Below are 18,780 nucleotides of genomic sequence, written 5' to 3' on the forward strand. Positions count from 1 at the left end.
CCTTAGGCTTAATATCCTTCCGTCATCAACACACACACACACACACACACAGACACACAACAACAACAACAACAACAAAAAACAAAGTGGCATTAATATCCTTTCTCAATGGCCACTCTACCCCCCCCCATCTCTCTCTCTCTCTCTCTCTCTCTCTCTCTCTCTCTCTCTCTCTCTCTCTCTCTCGTATCCAAGCTAGAATCAACAACCTAACTTTAAAGCTTACCTCTCTCTCTCTCTCTCTCTCTCTCTCTCTCTCTCTCTCTCTCTCTCTCTCTCTCTCTCTCTCCATCCCCACACTCCCTCTCCTCTGGTTCCTCTGGCCTCTCCTCGCTTATCCCCTCCCTTCCTCCCTCGCTTCCGTCCCTCTCTTTCCCTTCCTTCCACCTCCCTTTCCTTCCTCTATCTCCTCTTCACCTTATTATACAACATTCCTGTCTTCCTTTCCACCCTTCCTCTTTTTCTGTCTCTCTCATTACCTTCTTTCTACCTCCCTTTATTTCCTCTCTTTCCCTCTCCAGCTTTCACAACGTCCCTTTCCTGTTTACTCTCCCTCTTCCCTTTCCTTCCTCTCTTCCTTTTTCCACGTTATACAAGTTCCCGACCTTCCTTTCTACCCTTCCTCTTAACCTTCTTTCTCACTCCACTTCCCTTTCCTTCATCTCTCTCCATCTTTTATAACGTCCCTACCTTTCCCTACCTTTCTTCCTTCCCTCACTCTTTATCTCTCTCCCACTTCCCTTTCCTTCCTTTCTCTCCGTCTCCACCCTCAACATCCCTATCCTTCCTCCTCACTTTCAACCCTTTCTCTTATATCAGTTGAATGATGATGAAGCTGAAGGTATGACATGGGGAGTATAATATTATAGCCTCGTGTGGGAGTAGGATATGGCGAGGGAGATGGGGAGGAGATTACAATGAGGTGTGGGGAGTGAAAGGGAAAAGGAAGGTCGAATGGGAGTGTATGAGGAGAGAGGGAGAGAATGGGGAATGGAGGTGGAGGAGGAGAAAACATTATACAAGGTTACTATAATGGAATACTAGACATTACCTCACTATCTCTCTCTCTCTCTCTCTCTCTCTCTCTCTCTCTCTCTCTCTCTCTGTAATGTTAATCAGTATCTTTCCACAGCAACAAAAACAATATCAACAGCAACCCACGCCGTTCTAGACTCCGCCTCTTCCCCCCCCCTCCCTCCCTCCCTCTCTCTCTCTCTCTCTCTCTCTCTGCACATGCGTAGAAGCGAAGTGTCAGTGCAGGCGACCTCAAAGTAAGCCACGTGATGCGCTGTTTCGTAATGGTTATCCACCTACACGAGAGAGAGAGAGAGAGAATAATAACGCAAATTCAGTCACCGCATGGAATTTTGTGAGTTAGCTGGCCTTGACACTTGCATTCTCTCTCTCTCTCTCTCTCTCTCTCTCTCTCTCTCTCTCTCTCTCTCTCTCTCTCAGGCCTTACACCCACATTTGCCAAGGCTTTCATAGTGCTTGTGTTAGTACTTCCATGGGTAGTTTAAGAGCCTAGTGAAAGTTTGACAATTAGACTAGTGATACGCTGACAGTTAAAGAGCCAAGTGAGAGTTTGACAATGCTTCTGTACCTTGAACGTGACCAACTCGAGGAAGATCAAAGGAGAAGGGGGAAGAGGAGATGGAGGGAGGAAAATAAGGGGAAGACTCGTGTTTACTCCCATATCAAGTCTTCCTCTTCCTCTTCTTCCTTCCTAAATCTAGACAGAACAACAACAGTGGGAAGTGGAATGATAAGGAAGGTAAAGAGGAAGGGTGGAAAGGAATCTTGAGAACTTGTATTAGGTGGAAAGAGGAAGAGAGGAAGGAAAGGTAAGGGGGCGAGCAGAAAGGAAGGTAAGAGGGAGAGTAAACAGGAAGGTAGGGACGTTGTGAAAGGTGGTGAGGGAAAGAGAGGAAATGAAGGGAGGTGGAAAGAAGGTAAAGAGAAAGGGACAGGACAAGAGGAAGGGTGGAACGGAAGACAGGAATGTTGTATAAGGTGAAGAGGAGGAGGAGGAATAGTTATGTTATGTTAGTTGACCGAATACGAGTCTTTTTTTGGGTTGGTATTCTGACGCATCCATCCACCTCACATCAACTGTTTTCAAAGGCCTAAAAGGAGGTCAGTCGGGTTGCCATGAGTGTTTTTGTAGGCTCACAGGATCAAACTACAACTAGGATCATAAAACTACTCCTGGGAATCTTCACAACTCCTACGAAAGCCTTGTCAAATGTGAGAGTTCGGGCGCCGGGGTTTGAGAATAGGTATATAAATTTTTTTTACATTAGAGGAAACAGCTCAAGAAAAAAAAGGACACAATAATGGAAAAAAAGCCCGCTACTCACTGTTCCCACAAGAGTCAAGAGGAGTGTCCGAAAGATAGGTCAATTTCGGGAGGAGAGGTGTCCTGATACCCTCCCCTTTATCTCTCAACAATGGAGGTGTCTGCGCGGGGCGGCAAGATACCACAAGACACAAAGACAAACCAAGTGTTGCGTCACGGGACAGTGGGGTGATGTGTGGATATGTCATGTGGTGTGGCGTGCTTGGTGGGGCCTGCCAGAACACACACACACACACACACACACACTAAGCCAGTCAACACATTTGTTTACTACGCTATCCTTTCCTTCCAACCTTTCTTGTAACTTTTAAATATCTCGTCAATTCAAATGCGTTACGTTCTTTGTTTGACTATCTCTCCTTTACTTTGATTTCCTTCCTTTGCCTTTCCTTCACTCCTCCATTCCCCTTTCATTCCTTCCTATACTTTGATTTTCTTCCTTTGTCTTTCCTTCACTCCTCCATTCCCCTTTCATTCCTTCCTTTGCCTTTCCTTCACTCCTCCATTCCCTTCATTCCTTCCTTTACTTTGATTTCCTTCCTTTGCCTTTCCTTAACTTCTCCATTTCCCTTTCCTCTTTCAATCTTTTCCTTATATCCTCTACTGAGACATGACATGCATAGTACTGTAATGACCTTTCATCACCTTTTCCTTCCCCTCCTTTCTTTTTTTGTCCTTCCCCTTCCTCTTTCATCTCCCTCCCCTTACGTCCACATGGGAGGATGGAATATACTGTAGCACAACGAAATCTTAAAGTGATCTTCCCTTAACTGAACCATGTAGAAATATTAAATAGTGGTTCTTCCCTCAATAACTGTAGCACGTAATCTTATACAGTGATGCTTCCCTTAACTGTAGCACGTAGAAATGTTAAACAATGGTGCTTCCCTTAACTGTAGCATGTAAAAATCTTAGTGATCTTCCCTGAACGTAGAAATCTTACATCGTGGTGCTTCCCTTGACACATAGAAATCTTAAACAATGGTGCTTCAATTAACTGTAACACGCAGAGATCTTAAGATGCTTCCTTAGACGTAGAAATCTTATGTGGTGGTTCCCATGACCGTAGCACGTAGAAGACTTAAATAGTAATGCTCCCCTTAAAAATGCGTAAATTTGGCTCGGGGCCCGTGTGCGGCGCCCCCCAGCACTACGCACAAACACACCTCCGCAGCCAGCCCTACCATTGGCCGGCGCGGACCTCTGCCCACCCGCCGCAAGGTCAGCCAGCCAGCCACGCCGCGCTCCCAAGGCTGACCGCTGGAGCCACAAAGCGAGCGGCGGCGGCGAGGAAAGTGGCGGGAAAGGGAGGAGGCATGGAGGTAGGGAGGAGAGCATACTTTTTTATTTCTACAGTGATATAAAAAAAATTATCAGTAGTGAAAGGTTATTATGGAGTGACCTGAGTGTATTTATGTTTATTATATTTATCCTTCCTTTAAAACAAGCATATGAGAGGTATAAGAGGGGTGTGTATAGCATAAGAGATTTTATTTACTGCGTCCTGAGGCATGTAGAGAAATGACATGCAAATAATAACTAGAGACGAAAGGAGGGTTACACATATTAATTTTGATACACAGACTAACGTAACTATGAAATGATTTACTTGCCCAGATGCATGAAGAAAAATTATACACAAAAATAACAAGAGACAAAAGATGAGTTGAAACGTAATATTTGATACATAGATGAACGTTACTGCAAAAGACTTATTCATAACCTTTATAGCAGATTCGTGACGTGCGGCCGATTAACCTTTCTACTTAATTATCTGCTGAGAGAGAGAGAGAGAGAGAGAGAGAGAGAGAGAGAGAGGCTGCAGCACCCCAGAGACGCGACGCACCAGCTGTCAAGGTTAACTTTTTATAATGCCACGCCGTGATAAGGTCAGATCAGTGCAGCGCGCGCTCTGTAAACTGTAAATTCAGGTTCCTGCACGAGTTTACATTCACCTCCCTTGGTCGACCCTATGGCCTGTCTTACGTAAACACACACACACACGAGGAAAGTATGGCACGACCCCAACTCTTTCTTTCTTCCTGGTATGTGACGCCCTCGCTTCACCCTCTCCTCCTCCTCCTCCTACTCCTTCTCCTTCCCTCCAACTATGTATGCAGGAAGGAGGGAGGAAAGGAAGGACGGCAGGGAAGGGAGATGAAAGAGGAAGGACAAACAGGAAAGGAGGGGAGGGAGAGCAAGGAAGGAGGGAAAGGGAGAGAAAAAGTGATGGAAGAAAAAGGAAAGAAAGGAAATCAGAGTAAGAGGTATAAGGATGAGAAGGAAAAGGAAAGGAAAGGAAGTCGAGGTAAGGGGTTGACAGGAAGGGGAAGGAAAGTTGAGAAAGGAATTGGGAAGGGCAGGAAAAAAAGAAAAGAGGAAGAGAAGGGAAGGAAAAGAAGGGAAAGAGGAGTAGGGAAGGATAGAATGAGGAGAGGAAGGAAAGACGGAAAAGAGGAAGGGGAGAAAAAGGAAGGGAATGAATGAAGAGACAAAAGAGAAGGACAAGAGCGGAAGAGGAAGGAAAGGGAACGGACGAAGGGAAAAAGGAATGGGGAAGGAAAGACAAGAAGGGGGGGAAGGGAAGGAATAGACAGAAGGGTAAGAAAAGAAGGGAAAGAGGAAGAGAAGACAAGAAGGGGGGGAAAGGAAGGAATGAAGAGACAAAAGGGAAGGATAGAAGGGAAAAAGGAAATAAAGACAAGAAGGGGGGAAGGGAAGGAATGGAGAGACAGAAGGGGAGGGGGAAGGAAAGGGAAGGAAGGAATGTAAGGAAAGAAGAAGGGAAGGGGTACTGGTTCTTATAAGCGTCTGAAGCCTTTCTGATTCAGGCGTAGTAAATTAATCCTGACTCAGGGCTCAAATATCAACCCTCGGCCTTGACTGGTGAATGAGATGCCGGGAACAGAGCCTGGCCATTCATAACACACACACACACACACACACACACAGAGAAAGGAGGAAAGAGAGGAAGGAGGGAAGGGGAGGGAAATAGTCATGGGTAGGGATGGGGAGAGAGAAGAGGAAAGGAACGGAGCAAAGGAACGAAAGAAGAAATGAGAGGAAAGGAAAGGAGCAAAGGAACGAAAGAAGGAATAAGAGAGGGAAGGAAGTAAACAAACAAACAAACAAACAAACAAACAAACACACACACACACACACACACTGCAATAATTCACCACACAGTAACACGACTTTTAGCAATATACTGAATTCTTTAACCCTGGCTACCAACAACACCACGCAGAGCTCCGGGATTAAAATATTTGTGTACTCGTGGTAAAACTTGACTTCTGAATAAATACAACTTTAATAATAATACTTCCTTTTTACTAAATATTTAAGATGTGCTGCACTTGCCTACGTGGGGAGAGGGTAATCATATCTCACGTGGTTATTGGTTTCTTCCTTTTTTCCTAAATTCATATTGGATGCTTAGGGTCGTATTTTAAAACATTTCGTCGCCCAAGTTCACATATTTGACATGGCTTTCGTAGGAGCTGTAGGCCTTTCCAGGGGTAGTTTTATGACCCTGGTGGTAGTTTGACCCTTCTTCTGTGCCATGAACCTTAAAAAACACTCATGAAAACCCGATTGATCCCCTCTTTGACCTTTAGAAATAGTTGATGTGAGAAGCGATGGTGTCTTAAAATACGGCTCTTACTCTTTTCATGTTATAGAGGCTAACTTTTTTCCCATTCGTCACCCTTGTATCAGTAGTCAACCCACGTGTTACCCCTCAGAAGTCTTGGGTCAACTTGTATCAGATATGTATGTCTTCACCTTACGCATACCTGAGCGGAAGCCGAATAAGGTGACCAAGGTGACAGAAAGCGACCAGGTAACCCTTCCTGCAGGTCAACTTTATCATGGCACTTCCTACTCATCGGATTGCATATTGTGGCGATTTTCTTTTTTTTACATTTTAAAGGCCACAGGTCACGCATGTCTCAGCTCTTTGCGCGTCCACAGCAAAGCAGAACCAGTCAGTCAGGGCCACCGCTGCCAGATTATCGTACTCAGAACATCGTATTTACCAGTTTCTGACCCATGACTATTGCAAAAAAACACAAACACCTAACCATTTCAATCATAACTATAAATGAATCTAGTTATCGGGATGAAGGAGACAGATTTGGGGTCGGATTAACCATTTCAATCATAACTATAAATGAATCTAGTTATCGGGATGAAGGAGACAGGTTTGGGGTCGGAAATCAGCAAATATAAGAGGCTGAGTACGACAATTTGGCACGTTGGACTCTATGCCCGCATTCTCAAACGCTTCGGCCCTCAATACAAATATTTCCACATTCTCAAAGCTTCAGCCCTCAATACAAATATTACCAAAGACCACAAATGAGATAAGTCGGGTTCTCATGAGTGATTTTTTACGGTTACTGGGCAGAAGTCTTGTTAACCAGCCCGCTGCGATTGGCACGGATTTGCCCTTCACTGGTAGCCTGGTAACATACACTCCCAGGTCTTTCTCTGCCTCTGTGGTGGATAGTGGAGTGTTTCCCATATGGTATTGGTATGCTGGATATCCCTTCACTGGTAGCCTGGTAACATACACTCCCAGGTCTTTCTCTGCCTCTGTGGTGGATAGTGGAGTGTTTCCGATGTGGTATTGGTGTGCTGGATATCCCTTCACTTTGTCCATTTCCCATGTCATAATTTCCTCAGAACAACCTTGTCTCTCTTTCCTCTACTCATGTTAATTCTAAATAAGTCCCGAAACGTTAGAGAATATGGTGCCAATACCAGAGTGACAATCCCTGCGTAGCCTTTCCCGGGCAGGCGCGTCTAGGCCTGCCCGGGCACTCACTCTGTACATCTGTATATTTTTGTACTCAAGAGTAAACACACAGCTGGCAAACTACCACGCCTTGCCCTGCCTCAGCACACACACACACACACACACACACACACACACACCGCCACAAGTCCTAAGTGTAATTACATCCCATATATTACTGTTAACCCATCCTCCTCTCCTCTCTCCTCCTCCTGGTCCTTAAGTAATCAATTCCTTTGTATCCCTCGACATCCTACTCGTTCTTTGTCCACTTGCCATGTCACAATCTCCTCAGAACAACCTTGTCTCTCTATCCTCTACTCATGTTAATTCAAGTAAGGAGGTATTGGTGCTTTTTTTTTGCATTATCTTATGTAGTGAACTTTGAATACATATTTTCCTCCATCTGTCATAGCATACATACCCTAAAACCATTTATTCCTCTCTATACTCCTTCCCCTCTTCCTCCTAACCAGAAAATAATTATAGCAATGAGTTTTCTTCCGCGCAACGGCATATGAACTGTTTTCCTTCCTCCTTTCTGTTCCTCAAGTACATAATCATTCTCTTTTCGCCATACCTTGCATTTCCTTTAAAAATCCCGCCCTACACTCTCCTCTTCCCTTATGTTCCTCCTCTCTTTGTGTTATCATTCTGTGGTATTGTTTCTCTGTGGTATTCTCGTTCCCTTCGCCATCCAACATATTCCCTTTAAACAGCCCTAAACTCTCTCCTTCTCCCTTCTCGTCTCTTCTTCGTCTCATCATTCTGAAGTATTATAGTCTGCAGCATTGTCTTTCCCTTCTTCATCCCAATACATTCCTTTAAAATCCGCCTTACGCCCTCCTTCCATTGTGTTCCTCCCCTCTTTGTCTTATCATTCTATTAGTATTCTGTATTGTTTTCTAAGTCGCACATTCTCATTCCCATACATTCCATTAACAAACAACCTTACTCCATCTTTCTATAGTCTTTTCTTTCCTTTTACCATCCAATACATTCCTTCATAAATAAACAACCTTACACCGTCTCCTCTTCCTTCTTCTTATCAATCTGTACTCTTGTTTTCTTTCTGTAGTCTTTACTTTCCTTTTATCATCCAATACATCCCTTCATATATAAACAACCTTACACCGTCTTCTCAATTCCCTACTCGTGCTCCTCTCCTCTCAGCCATACCGTTCTGTAATATTCTGTTTCTGTGGTATTTCTGTATTTTGTTGTATTATCTTTACGTTCGTCATCCCATGCTCTCTTCCTCACATTCTTTTTCCATTCGCCATCACAAACATTCCTTAACAAACAACCTTACACCGCCCCCTCTTCCCTCCTGGTGCTCACTCTATTCTCCGTCTTATCATTGTAGTATTAGCAGTAGTAGTAGTAGTAGTAGTAGTAGTAGTAGTATTCTCCTCCTCACAAATTCCCTTCGTCATCACAAATATTCCATAACAAACAACCTTACACTGCCCCCCTCTCTTCCCTCCTCGTGCTCCTACTGTCTCTCCGTCTAATCATTGTAGTAGTAGCAGTAGTAGTAGTAGAAGTAGTAATAGTCGTAGTAGTAGTGGTAATAGTATTTTCTTCCTCACATTCTCTTCCCCTTCGTCATCCAAAAATAACTTCAAAACAACCTCCCCCCCCTCTTCCCTCCTCGTGCTCTTCTCCGTCTTATCAGTGTAGAAGTAGTCGGACGAGCCCCACGCGGTTCAGATCTTACATAACCGGCCTCGCTCCTCTCCCTGACCCCACTCCTCCTCCCTGGGCCACTCAGGAAGCGTAGCGCAGTGGTGTGGCTGGCTCTCCCTTGCTCCCTTGCTTCCCCTCCCCCCCTGCTCCCACACTTGGAGGCCACGAGGCGCCACATGTAAATAAACAGCTACGCCAGCCACACACACACACACACACACACACCAAGTTAAGAGTTGTGTATAAAAAATAAAAAATAAAATAAATAAAAACACGACCCCACGTTTGACATTTAAATCGTAATCCAAGGTTGTCATTCGGATACTATGAAGGTATGTCCAATTAGAGAGAGAGAGAGAGAGAGAGAGAGAGAGAGAGAGAGAGTATGCACTTGATTACTTTTTGTATTACCCAGAAGTAAATTGAGTGACTATTTTTAAAGCTATGTGCCTGCAGATCTAAACTATGCTCTCTCTCTCTCTCTCTAATTGGACATACCTTCGTAGTGTCTGAATAACAACCTTGGATTACGATTTTAAATGTCAAACGTGGGGTCAAGGAGTGTTTTTTTTATTATATATTTATTTATACGTAACTCTCACATGACTGATTTAATAAACGAGGTCGTGCGTGTCAAAAGCATATACGAACGAGTTGAATAAAAGAACTATGTGACTTCTGAGCTAAAACGTACGAGGGAGGAAAAAAATTGAGAAAGAAAACTATCTACAAGGGGAAGAATCACATTATTTTCTTATTATCTTATGCCCAGAGAAAGGTACACGCTCAAAAATCGAGTGCCCAGGTAAAGTAAAGTTTATCATAGTCATTAAAAATACAAGTACGGTAGGAACACACACACACACACACACACACACACACACACACACACGTTCTCATTCTCTCAATCATAAGCCAAAAGGAGTGACGTACAGCTCTCTCTCTCTCTCTCAATCATAAACCAAAAGGAGAGACATATACCTCACACACACACACACACACACACCTGGGATGCACGGGGGTCCATTCTTCAGCATCGTCCGGTTCCGGTTTAGGTACACGAATTTCGGGCCAGATGGAGTGGACCCATTGGTGGTGCAGGAAGACGGCAAGGGCGGCCACGCTCACCACGAAGTAGACGCGAAGCTCACTCCACACCACCAGCCTGTACGGGGCATGAAGAGGACTCGGGTTAATAATATACCACAACAGAGTCAAATGATAATGAAATGATATATGTAAAAAATGTTATTACTCTCATACATTTGAAACTGTAATGGGTTGTTATGTGCTAGTAAGAGACAATAAAAAGAATTAGTATTATCTTATGTACTGTAACACAAGATTTGTACACGTCTTTCTGGAAAAAAAAGGACTTTCAATTATACGTGATATTTCCCATTTCTCCTGAACCACCCAAGCATAAGAGGCGTGTATTGATAGGATTAGGGAGGAAGTGGGAAGGAACGTGAGGAGGAATGATAAGAAGGTACTGACCGTAGAAAATAACGAGTCGGTGGATACGTATTATTTTCATGAACAATAACACAAAATTTGCACATGTTTCTGAAAAAAATAATAGAGACTCAATTATACGTGATTTTCCCCACTTTTCCTTAACAACACAAGCATAAGAGGCGGTGAGTAGAGGGTTTTTTTTATACACTTTTTGTTGCCCTTGAGCCGTCTCCTTTGTTGTAAAAAAAATTAATGTATATGAGAGGTGATTATCAGTAGTGTAAGTCTATTTTGGGGTGCCCTGGGGTTATATATTTCCTTATCTTCATTTTATCGTTCCTTAACATACAAGCATAAGAGGTGTGTATTGCGTATATAGGAGAGGTGAATATTAGTAGTGAGTATTGTGGGGTGACATGAGTATATTAATGTTTATTCTTCCTTTAAAACACAAGCATAAGAGAGGTATAAGATGGGCGTGTATAGCATAGGAGGTGTGTATTTATGTATAGGTGAGGTAAATATCAGTGGTGTGAGTATTTGGGGTGACGTGAGTATATTTCTATCTTATTTTTATTCTTCCTTTAAAACACAAGCATAAGAGAGGTATAAGAGGGGTGTGTATAGCATAGAAGGTGTGTATTTATGTATAGGAGAGGTGAGTATCAGTAGTGTATTATGGGGTGACCTGAGTATATTAACGTTTATCCTTCCTTTAAAACACAAGCATAAGAGAGGTACAAGAGGGGTGTGTATTTATGTATAGGAGAGGTGAGTATCAGTAGTGTGCGTCTATTATGGGGTGCCCTGGGTGTATTTCCGCTCATCTTCTTTACAACGCAATAATAGAGGCGTGTATTTATGTATAGGACAGGTTAATATCAGAAATGTAAGTCTATTTTCTTTACAACGCAAGCATATGAGGCGTCTATTTATGTATAGGAGAGCTCAATATCACTAGTGCGCGTCTTTTATGGGGTGCCCTGGGTGTATTTCCGCTCATCTTCTTTACAACGCAATAACAGAGGCGTGTATTTATGTATAGGACAGGTCAATATCAGAAATGTAAGTCTTATTTTCTTTACATCGCAAGCATATGAGGCGTCTATTTATGTATAGGAGAGCTCACTATCACTAGTGCGCGTCTATTATGGGGTGACCTGAATGTATTTCTGTTTATCTCTGGCTGTTAGTGTGCCTGGCGTGACCACTCTTTTAGCGCACTCAAGAGGGTGGACGGGGAGGCTTTAAGCTGATAATAGACACGGGGGATAAAACTGCATGTCAGGTGTCACTCACGAGGCAGTGCTTAAGATGCTGCGTCAGTTTATGGCTTTGGGAGACTTGATACCGCTATTTTGAGACTGTTTGAGGGCATAGTGAGGTGTCTATCAACTGTACACACACACACACACACACACAAGGAAAAGTTGGATAATTATAGATACGGAGACGGGACCACACGAGCGTAAGCCCAGGCCCTGTTAAACTACAACTAGGTAAATACACACACACTCAATGACGCAATCTCTATCACTCTGCAACTCCTATCATCAGTTCATAGATAGGAAGGTGCGTGCCTCAATATATACAGCTACCTACTTCTTTTTATGGTGGTGAGCCAAGTAGAGGCTAATTCAGGGGCTGCCTATGAATATCCCACAAGAGATTTAAGGGTGAATGCCTCGAAGGAGAGATAACTTAAGGGTGCAGTGTCCTAGGGAACTCCCACTGCTTGCCAGCGTCTCTTGCCCACACGAAGGTAAATACGTGGGATTTCTGACCACCAATAACCCATCAGAATAATAAGAATAATAAATGAGTGTAGAATAATAATACCAATAAGAAAGAATAAATGAAAATAACAATAAATGCGTAAGATTTTAGCCACCAATGACCAATTAGAATAATAAATGAGTGCAGAATAATAATAACAATAAGTAAGAATACGTAAAAATAACAATAACTGCGTAACATTTTAGTGACCCATCAGAATAATACCTAATAATAATGATGATAATATTAATGATCAGCATGACAAAGGAGATATATAGAAAGGAAGTGACTCTTGCTATCTCTCTTTCTCTCTCTTAATAAACATCCTTTCCATCAAAACAGGAATAATGATGATAATAATAATTTCAACTTCATTTCATTTCGAGACGAGTAAATATGGACGACAATAAAAACAAAAACAAAGAGGCACTAATATCCTTTCTCAATGGCCACTCTACCCCCCTCCTCTCTCTCTCTCTCTCCACTTAAGTAGGAGGAGGGAGAGGAAATAAAAGGTGAAGGGACGGATGAACTACCTCTCTCTCTCTCTCTCTCTCTCTCTAAACAAACATTCTTCTCATCAAAACAAGCTTCCTGACCATCCATCTATAAAAACAACAACAAAACAAGTACGTATTACAATTATGCTAAATCATCTTATTTAATGAGGGAAGTATATAAATAAAACCTAAGGAAAGGCATCAGTGTGCAATAGTAAGCCTTCCTACACTTCTCTACTTCTTAAAACCTGACACTTATTGTTTCATGGGTGAAGAACATCAAACCCATGGAGGTAGAATTGGTGGAGTCGATATCAGCCCAATTAAGTGAATCCGCCTGAGCTGTCATTTTTACGGCCAGGTGTCAGGTGTTGTCAGGTCTGGCTCCCTCTTAATGGGCTCAGCCAGGCCCGGGCATCCAGCATCTTTTGGCTGTAAATTTGACAGTTCGTCGGCTTCACCTCAATGAATGGAATTAGCGGGCCGTGTCGACTCCACCAATTCTACCTCCATGATCAAACCTAACCATCACAGACATTAGTAAGCAATAGGAATCAGTCTTATACTAATCAAACTAAGCAAAAACAAGATTCCCAAACCCTAATACTTCCCATACACTTATTAATCACCATATCAACAATATTCCCAACCCTTATACTTCTGATACGCTTCTTAATCACCAAAAACACAAAATTCCCAGCCCTAATACTTCTCATTCACTTATTAATCACCATATCAACAAGATTCTCAACCCTTATACTTCTCATACACTTCTTAATCACCAAAAACACAAAATTCCCAGCCCTTATGCTCATTCGCTTATTAATTACCATATCAACAAGATTCCCAACCCTTATACTTCTCATACGCTTCTTAGTCACTATAAAACAAGATTCTCAACCTTCTCAAAACTTCTCATACGCTTCTTAATCACCAAAAAAACAAAATTCTCAACCACACATCTAATAAGGAAGTATATATAGCACCATCGTTTTCTTCTTTTTATAGCCATTTCGAGGCAGACCAGTTTTTATGCTCTTATGCTAACCTAACTGTAGCCATCCGACCGCCTAATCAATGGGTAGCCAAGATTTAGGGCAGGGCAGGGTAGGGTTGAGCAGGGTTAGGTTAAGTAAGAGGGAGAGATAAAATAGTTCACTAGGTTTATCACTAATGCTAACTTAACTGTACCCATCCAATCGCCTAATCAATGGGTAGGCAAGATTTAGGGCAGGGCAGGGTACGGTTGAGCAGGGTTATGTTGGGTACGAGGGAGAGATAAAATAGTTCACTAGGTTTATCACTAATGTTTGTCTTCATAATGGGGTCACTTTTAAGGCCATGTGCTGATAGGTGGTGGTAGTGGTTTCACACCCAAACACTTCAACACACACAACAACACCCATAAAAATACCCTGACATCAAAACACTGGGAGATCTCAAATGTTTTACCACCACCACCACCCTCAATAAAACCTTGGCATCAGAACTTAAAATGAACTTGATGTATTACCACCACTAGGAAGGCCAATGAAGATGTGGAGAAGGGTGGTGGAGGAAGATATGAGAAGGAAGAAAAGGCTATGGACCGGCAACAGTGGAGGAAGTTCATATCCCGTCCAAACCCACCATAGGGAATAAATGGATGTTAAACGATGATGATGATGTATTACCACCACCCCAAAGACTTCAAGACACACAACAACACCAATAAAAATACCCTGACATCAAAACACTGGGAGATCTAATGTTTTACCATCAACACCACTCCCATTATTAAAAACCTTGGCATCAGAACATAAAAAGAAATTGATGTATTACCACCACCCCAAGGACTTCAAGACACACAACAACACCAATAAAAATACCCTGACATCAAAACACTGGGAGATCTAATGTTTTACCATCAACACCACTCCCATTATTAAAACCTTCTTGGCATCAGAACATAAAAAGAAATTGATGTATTACCACCACCCCAAGGACTTCAAGACACACAACAACACCAATAAAAATACCCTGATATCAAAACACTGGGAGATCTAATGTTTTACCATCAACACTACTCCCCCTATTAAAACCTTCTTGGCATCAGAACATAAAAAGAAATTGATGTATTACTACCATCCAAAAGACTTCAAGACACACAACAACACCAATAAAAATACCCTGACATCAAAACACTGGGAGACCTAATGTTTTACCACCAACACCACCACCCTCAATAAAACCTTCTTGGCATCAGAACATAAAAAGAAATTGATACCATCAAAACCACTCCCATTATTAAAAACCTTGGCATCAGAACATAAAAAGAAATTGATGTATTACCACCACCCCAAAGACTTCAAGACACACAACAACACCAATAAAAATACCTGACATCAAAACACTGAGAGATCTAATGTTTTACCATCAACACTACTCCTCCTATTAAAACCTTCTTGGCATCAGAACATAAAAAGAAATTGATGTATTACCACCACCCAAAAGACTTCAACACACAACAACACCCATAGTAATACCCCAACATCAAAACACTGGGAGATTGATGTTTTACCACCACCACCATCACTCCCCTCAATAAAACCTTCTTGGCATCAGAGCATAAAAAGAAATGGATGTTGTACCACCACCCCAAGCACTCCTCATCATAACATCATAGAGATATTAATGTTTTACTACAATCATGTCATATATTTCTGTACCTTTGAAAACTGTCACTAAAATAAAAAATACTGTCACTAAAATAATAAAAAAAAACTGTCACTAACATAAAATACTGTCACTAAGATAAAAAAAAGTCACTAAAATAAAAGTCACTAAAAATGTCACAAAAAAATACTGCCACTATAAAAGCCACTAAAATAAAAAATGCCACTAAAAATAAAAAAAATACTTCCACCCCAAAAAAATAATAAATAAATAAAAAATAAATAAATACTGCCACTAAAATAAACTCACTTAATTAAATAAAAGTCGCTTGAATAAAAACAAAAACGCCACTAACACCATCACTAAAAATTTATCCTTTCCCTAAAATAAAATAAAAAAATAAATAAATAAAAATACCACCACCAAAAATAAATTAACTATCTACACATTATTTTTCCTACACTCTTACCTTCCCTCAAATCAGCAGGTGGCAACAGGGAAGAAACCACCACCAGGAAATGATAAAGAAGTGTTTTTTTCACCCCTTTGACTCATTAAACTCATTAGTGTGTCTGAGAGGTTGTCAGATCTGATAGGACGAAGATAATTAGAGAACTATCACTAACAACAGCATAAGTCACATTCAGAAGCTTACCAAACACCATCAGACTGCACTTGGTTTCTCTCCCTCTTTAATGATTTCCTTCGCCTCTTTATATTTATGACGAAAACTATCCCTAACAACCGCATAAGTCACGTTCAGAAGCTTACCAAACACCATCGACTGCACTTGGTTCTTATTATCTCCCTGTCTCTTTGACATTGCTAAACTGACAAGCCGGCACAACTATACACAATGTTTTCCTTCGCCTCTATATTTATGACGAACACTATCACTAACAACAGCCTAAGTCACATTCAGAAGCTTACCAAACACCATCAGACTGCATTTGGCTTTTATTTTCTCTTATTTTCTCCCTCTCTCTTTGACATTGCTGTCCTGACAAGCCGGCATATGTATACACTGTTTTCCTTCATCATATCTATTTTTGCCTGTTGCTGTTTTCTTTTTTTAATTACTGTCATCATCTCTATCTGCCACTTTTTTCTCTCTATATTTGTCAACGTATTCTTTCTTTTTCTTCTTATCTTGTCCTCTATCTTTATCTGAACTACACTTCCAGGGGCTCACCTGTCTACCTTTGCTTCCTTTGACAGAGTGAACTACTGGAAGCTGTTTAATAAACTGCTTGTAAGGGGAACCCCTGGGTACATTGTCAAGCTCCTAATGTACTGGTATACTACCCAGGAATTTGTTGTAAAACGGAGGGCTTCCACTTTGCTGCCATTTAAGACAGCCAATGGTATTTGCCAGGGAGGGATCCTATCTCCCTACCTGTACAATGTCTGCACAGATGATCTCACTGCCATTCTGCGTGACACAGGCACAGGCTGCCACTTACATAAGTGCATCAATTCGCTGAGTTATGCTGATGACATGGTACTGATGGCCCCCACAGTGGAGGCTCTGCAGGACCTTATTGGTGTGTGTCAGGCATATGCTGCCATGCACGATATTGTCTACAACACCACCAAGACAGTGTGCACGGTAGTGCCGCCGCCACACTCCAGGGTGGACTACCAGACATCAGCGTGGCTAAGTGGGAGTGCACTTACATTTGTGGATAGATTCACGTACCTGGGCCATTTCATCAACAGGGAACGGACTGATGATGATGACATCAAGAAGCAGACCACCGAGCTCACAGTCATCGGCAACACGCTGCTGAGGAAATTCTCCTTCTGCAGCACGGAGGTGAAGTTGGAGTTATTCAGGGGCCACTGCTACTCGCTGTGGTCGCGGTATAGGGCTGCCTCCATGAACCATCTTAGGGTCTGTCATAATGACATCCTCAAGCGGCTTCTGGGGCGTCCTAGATGGACTAGCTCATCCCTGGCCTTCACCGGGCACGGGATGAACTGTCTGGCTGTGCTGCGTCGCCACACTACGTACAGAATGAGGAGTAGAGTGGAACAATCTGGGAACTCCATCATCACCTCCATCAGACAGAGCTCGGCCTATGTATGTGGATTTATGCGGCGGGAGTGGCTGAGCCTTCTGTACGTGTAGAATGTGCATAAGTGTGCTGTGCACACGCGTACATAATTATAAGTTGTCAATTATTTAAGCAGTATGTGTCTTGTTCGATCTCATTCATTCGTCTTGTCCCGTCTTTTATATATGCCGCTGGGCGAAATAAAACTATTATTATTATTTTTTCTCTCTCTCTTGTCCTTTCCATCATTGCCTGTCACTTTACTCTCATATTGCTTATCTTTCTCTTGTTCTCTCTGTCTTTAAGAGTCACTTTATTTTTTTTTCTCTCTTGTTCTCTCATTTATGTGTCACTTTCTTTCTTTTTCTCTCGTCCTTTTTGTGATTACCTTTCACTATCTTCTGTTTTTCTTTCTCTTGTTCTCTCTATTTTTACCTGTCACCTCCTCGTGTTTTTATCTTACGCTTGTTCTCTTTACTTTTATCTATCCCCTTCTTTCCTGTTCTCTATCATTATGACTCACTTTCTTCCTGTTATTTTATCCTGCTCTTGTTCTCTCTATCTATACGTGTGACTTCCTTCTTTCTTTTTAACAGTGAAGTAAATAACGATAAAAATGTAAGGAAATGGTTTTGAAGTTTGTGAATTTCATATTTTGTTCCTTAAAGTTATTCGTGTACAATAGCTGCAATCGGACTTTTAATATTATCAGTGCAGAGAACTATATTACGCTCTTCTTTACCTCTAGGGCAGCAAATTTCTTTAATATGCAATAACGACACACTGGTCCACACTATTACATTGCCAAGGCTGATCAATACCTTTCCTTTCTGCAACACGCCCTTATTTTACACGCTGCAATCAGACCTCTCTTTCCCACCAATCTTACTTATTTACACACCAAGTAATAGCCAATAATATTTTTTGAGCCTCTTTTTCATGTATATCTATTTGTTTCTTAAATACTTCACACAATCTCACTTTCTGTTGACACCAAGCAGTATTTTTTTCAAACTTCTTGCTTTTATATACGTACTTTTCATTTGTTTCTTAGTTACTTTTGTTTCTCAACTGTTTTTTTCTAACATACCGTACCCATCAGATATTTTTTTTATAGTATAGGAGCCATCTCAAGGTCAAAAACAAAAAACTGCTAATTGCTGCTCATGTAAAAGTTGTAAATGTTACTATTGTGCTCCTGTTTACTGTTAAGCGGCAAATAACATTACATAATATTCAGTTCAGGTGTCAGCACTGATTAATAAAACTTGCATCACTTTTCCTTTCTTTCCTGCTTCCGCCAGACTGCCTGTCCCCAGCAGCAGCAACATGGCCACATTCTTTACTGATGCCAAGCAGTCTCCACATTCTTCTCAAGCTAAAATGTTTGGGATATCTTGAATGATCTCCACCAGTCTTGTTTTTACTTCCTTTGAACCTTCTGCCACAAAAGGAAGTCTCATGTGGTGGTACTTGACTTTTTTTATA

At 41.7% G+C, this 18,780-nt stretch overlaps 1 protein-coding gene across 3 annotated transcripts in view; it reads right to left on the minus strand.

The window, feature by feature from the left end:
• LOC126996142 (reticulophagy regulator 3-like) overlaps positions 1 to 18,780 on the minus strand; it is a 58,192-nt gene that overhangs the window by 36,624 nt on the left and 2,788 nt on the right. The window contains exons 2-3 of one of the 3 annotated variants that reach the window (XM_050856360.1): positions 16,935 to 17,877; positions 9,853 to 10,011 (exon numbers count right to left, since the gene is read on the minus strand). The exons of 1 other annotated variant lie outside the window; for it this stretch is intronic. In XM_050856360.1, coding sequence (XP_050712317.1) covers positions 9,853 to 10,011; positions 16,935 to 17,008 — 233 coding nt within the window. In that variant the 5' untranslated portion in view covers positions 17,009 to 17,877. The remainder of the gene's footprint in view (positions 1 to 9,852; positions 10,012 to 16,934; positions 17,878 to 18,780) is intronic. One more of the 3 variants, XM_050856359.1, reaches the window with a different exon arrangement.

This window comes from Eriocheir sinensis, chromosome 9 (genome assembly GCF_024679095.1).
Source record: "Eriocheir sinensis breed Jianghai 21 chromosome 9, ASM2467909v1, whole genome shotgun sequence".
In the NCBI taxonomy this organism is placed as follows: Eukaryota; Metazoa; Arthropoda; class Malacostraca; order Decapoda; family Varunidae; genus Eriocheir; species Eriocheir sinensis.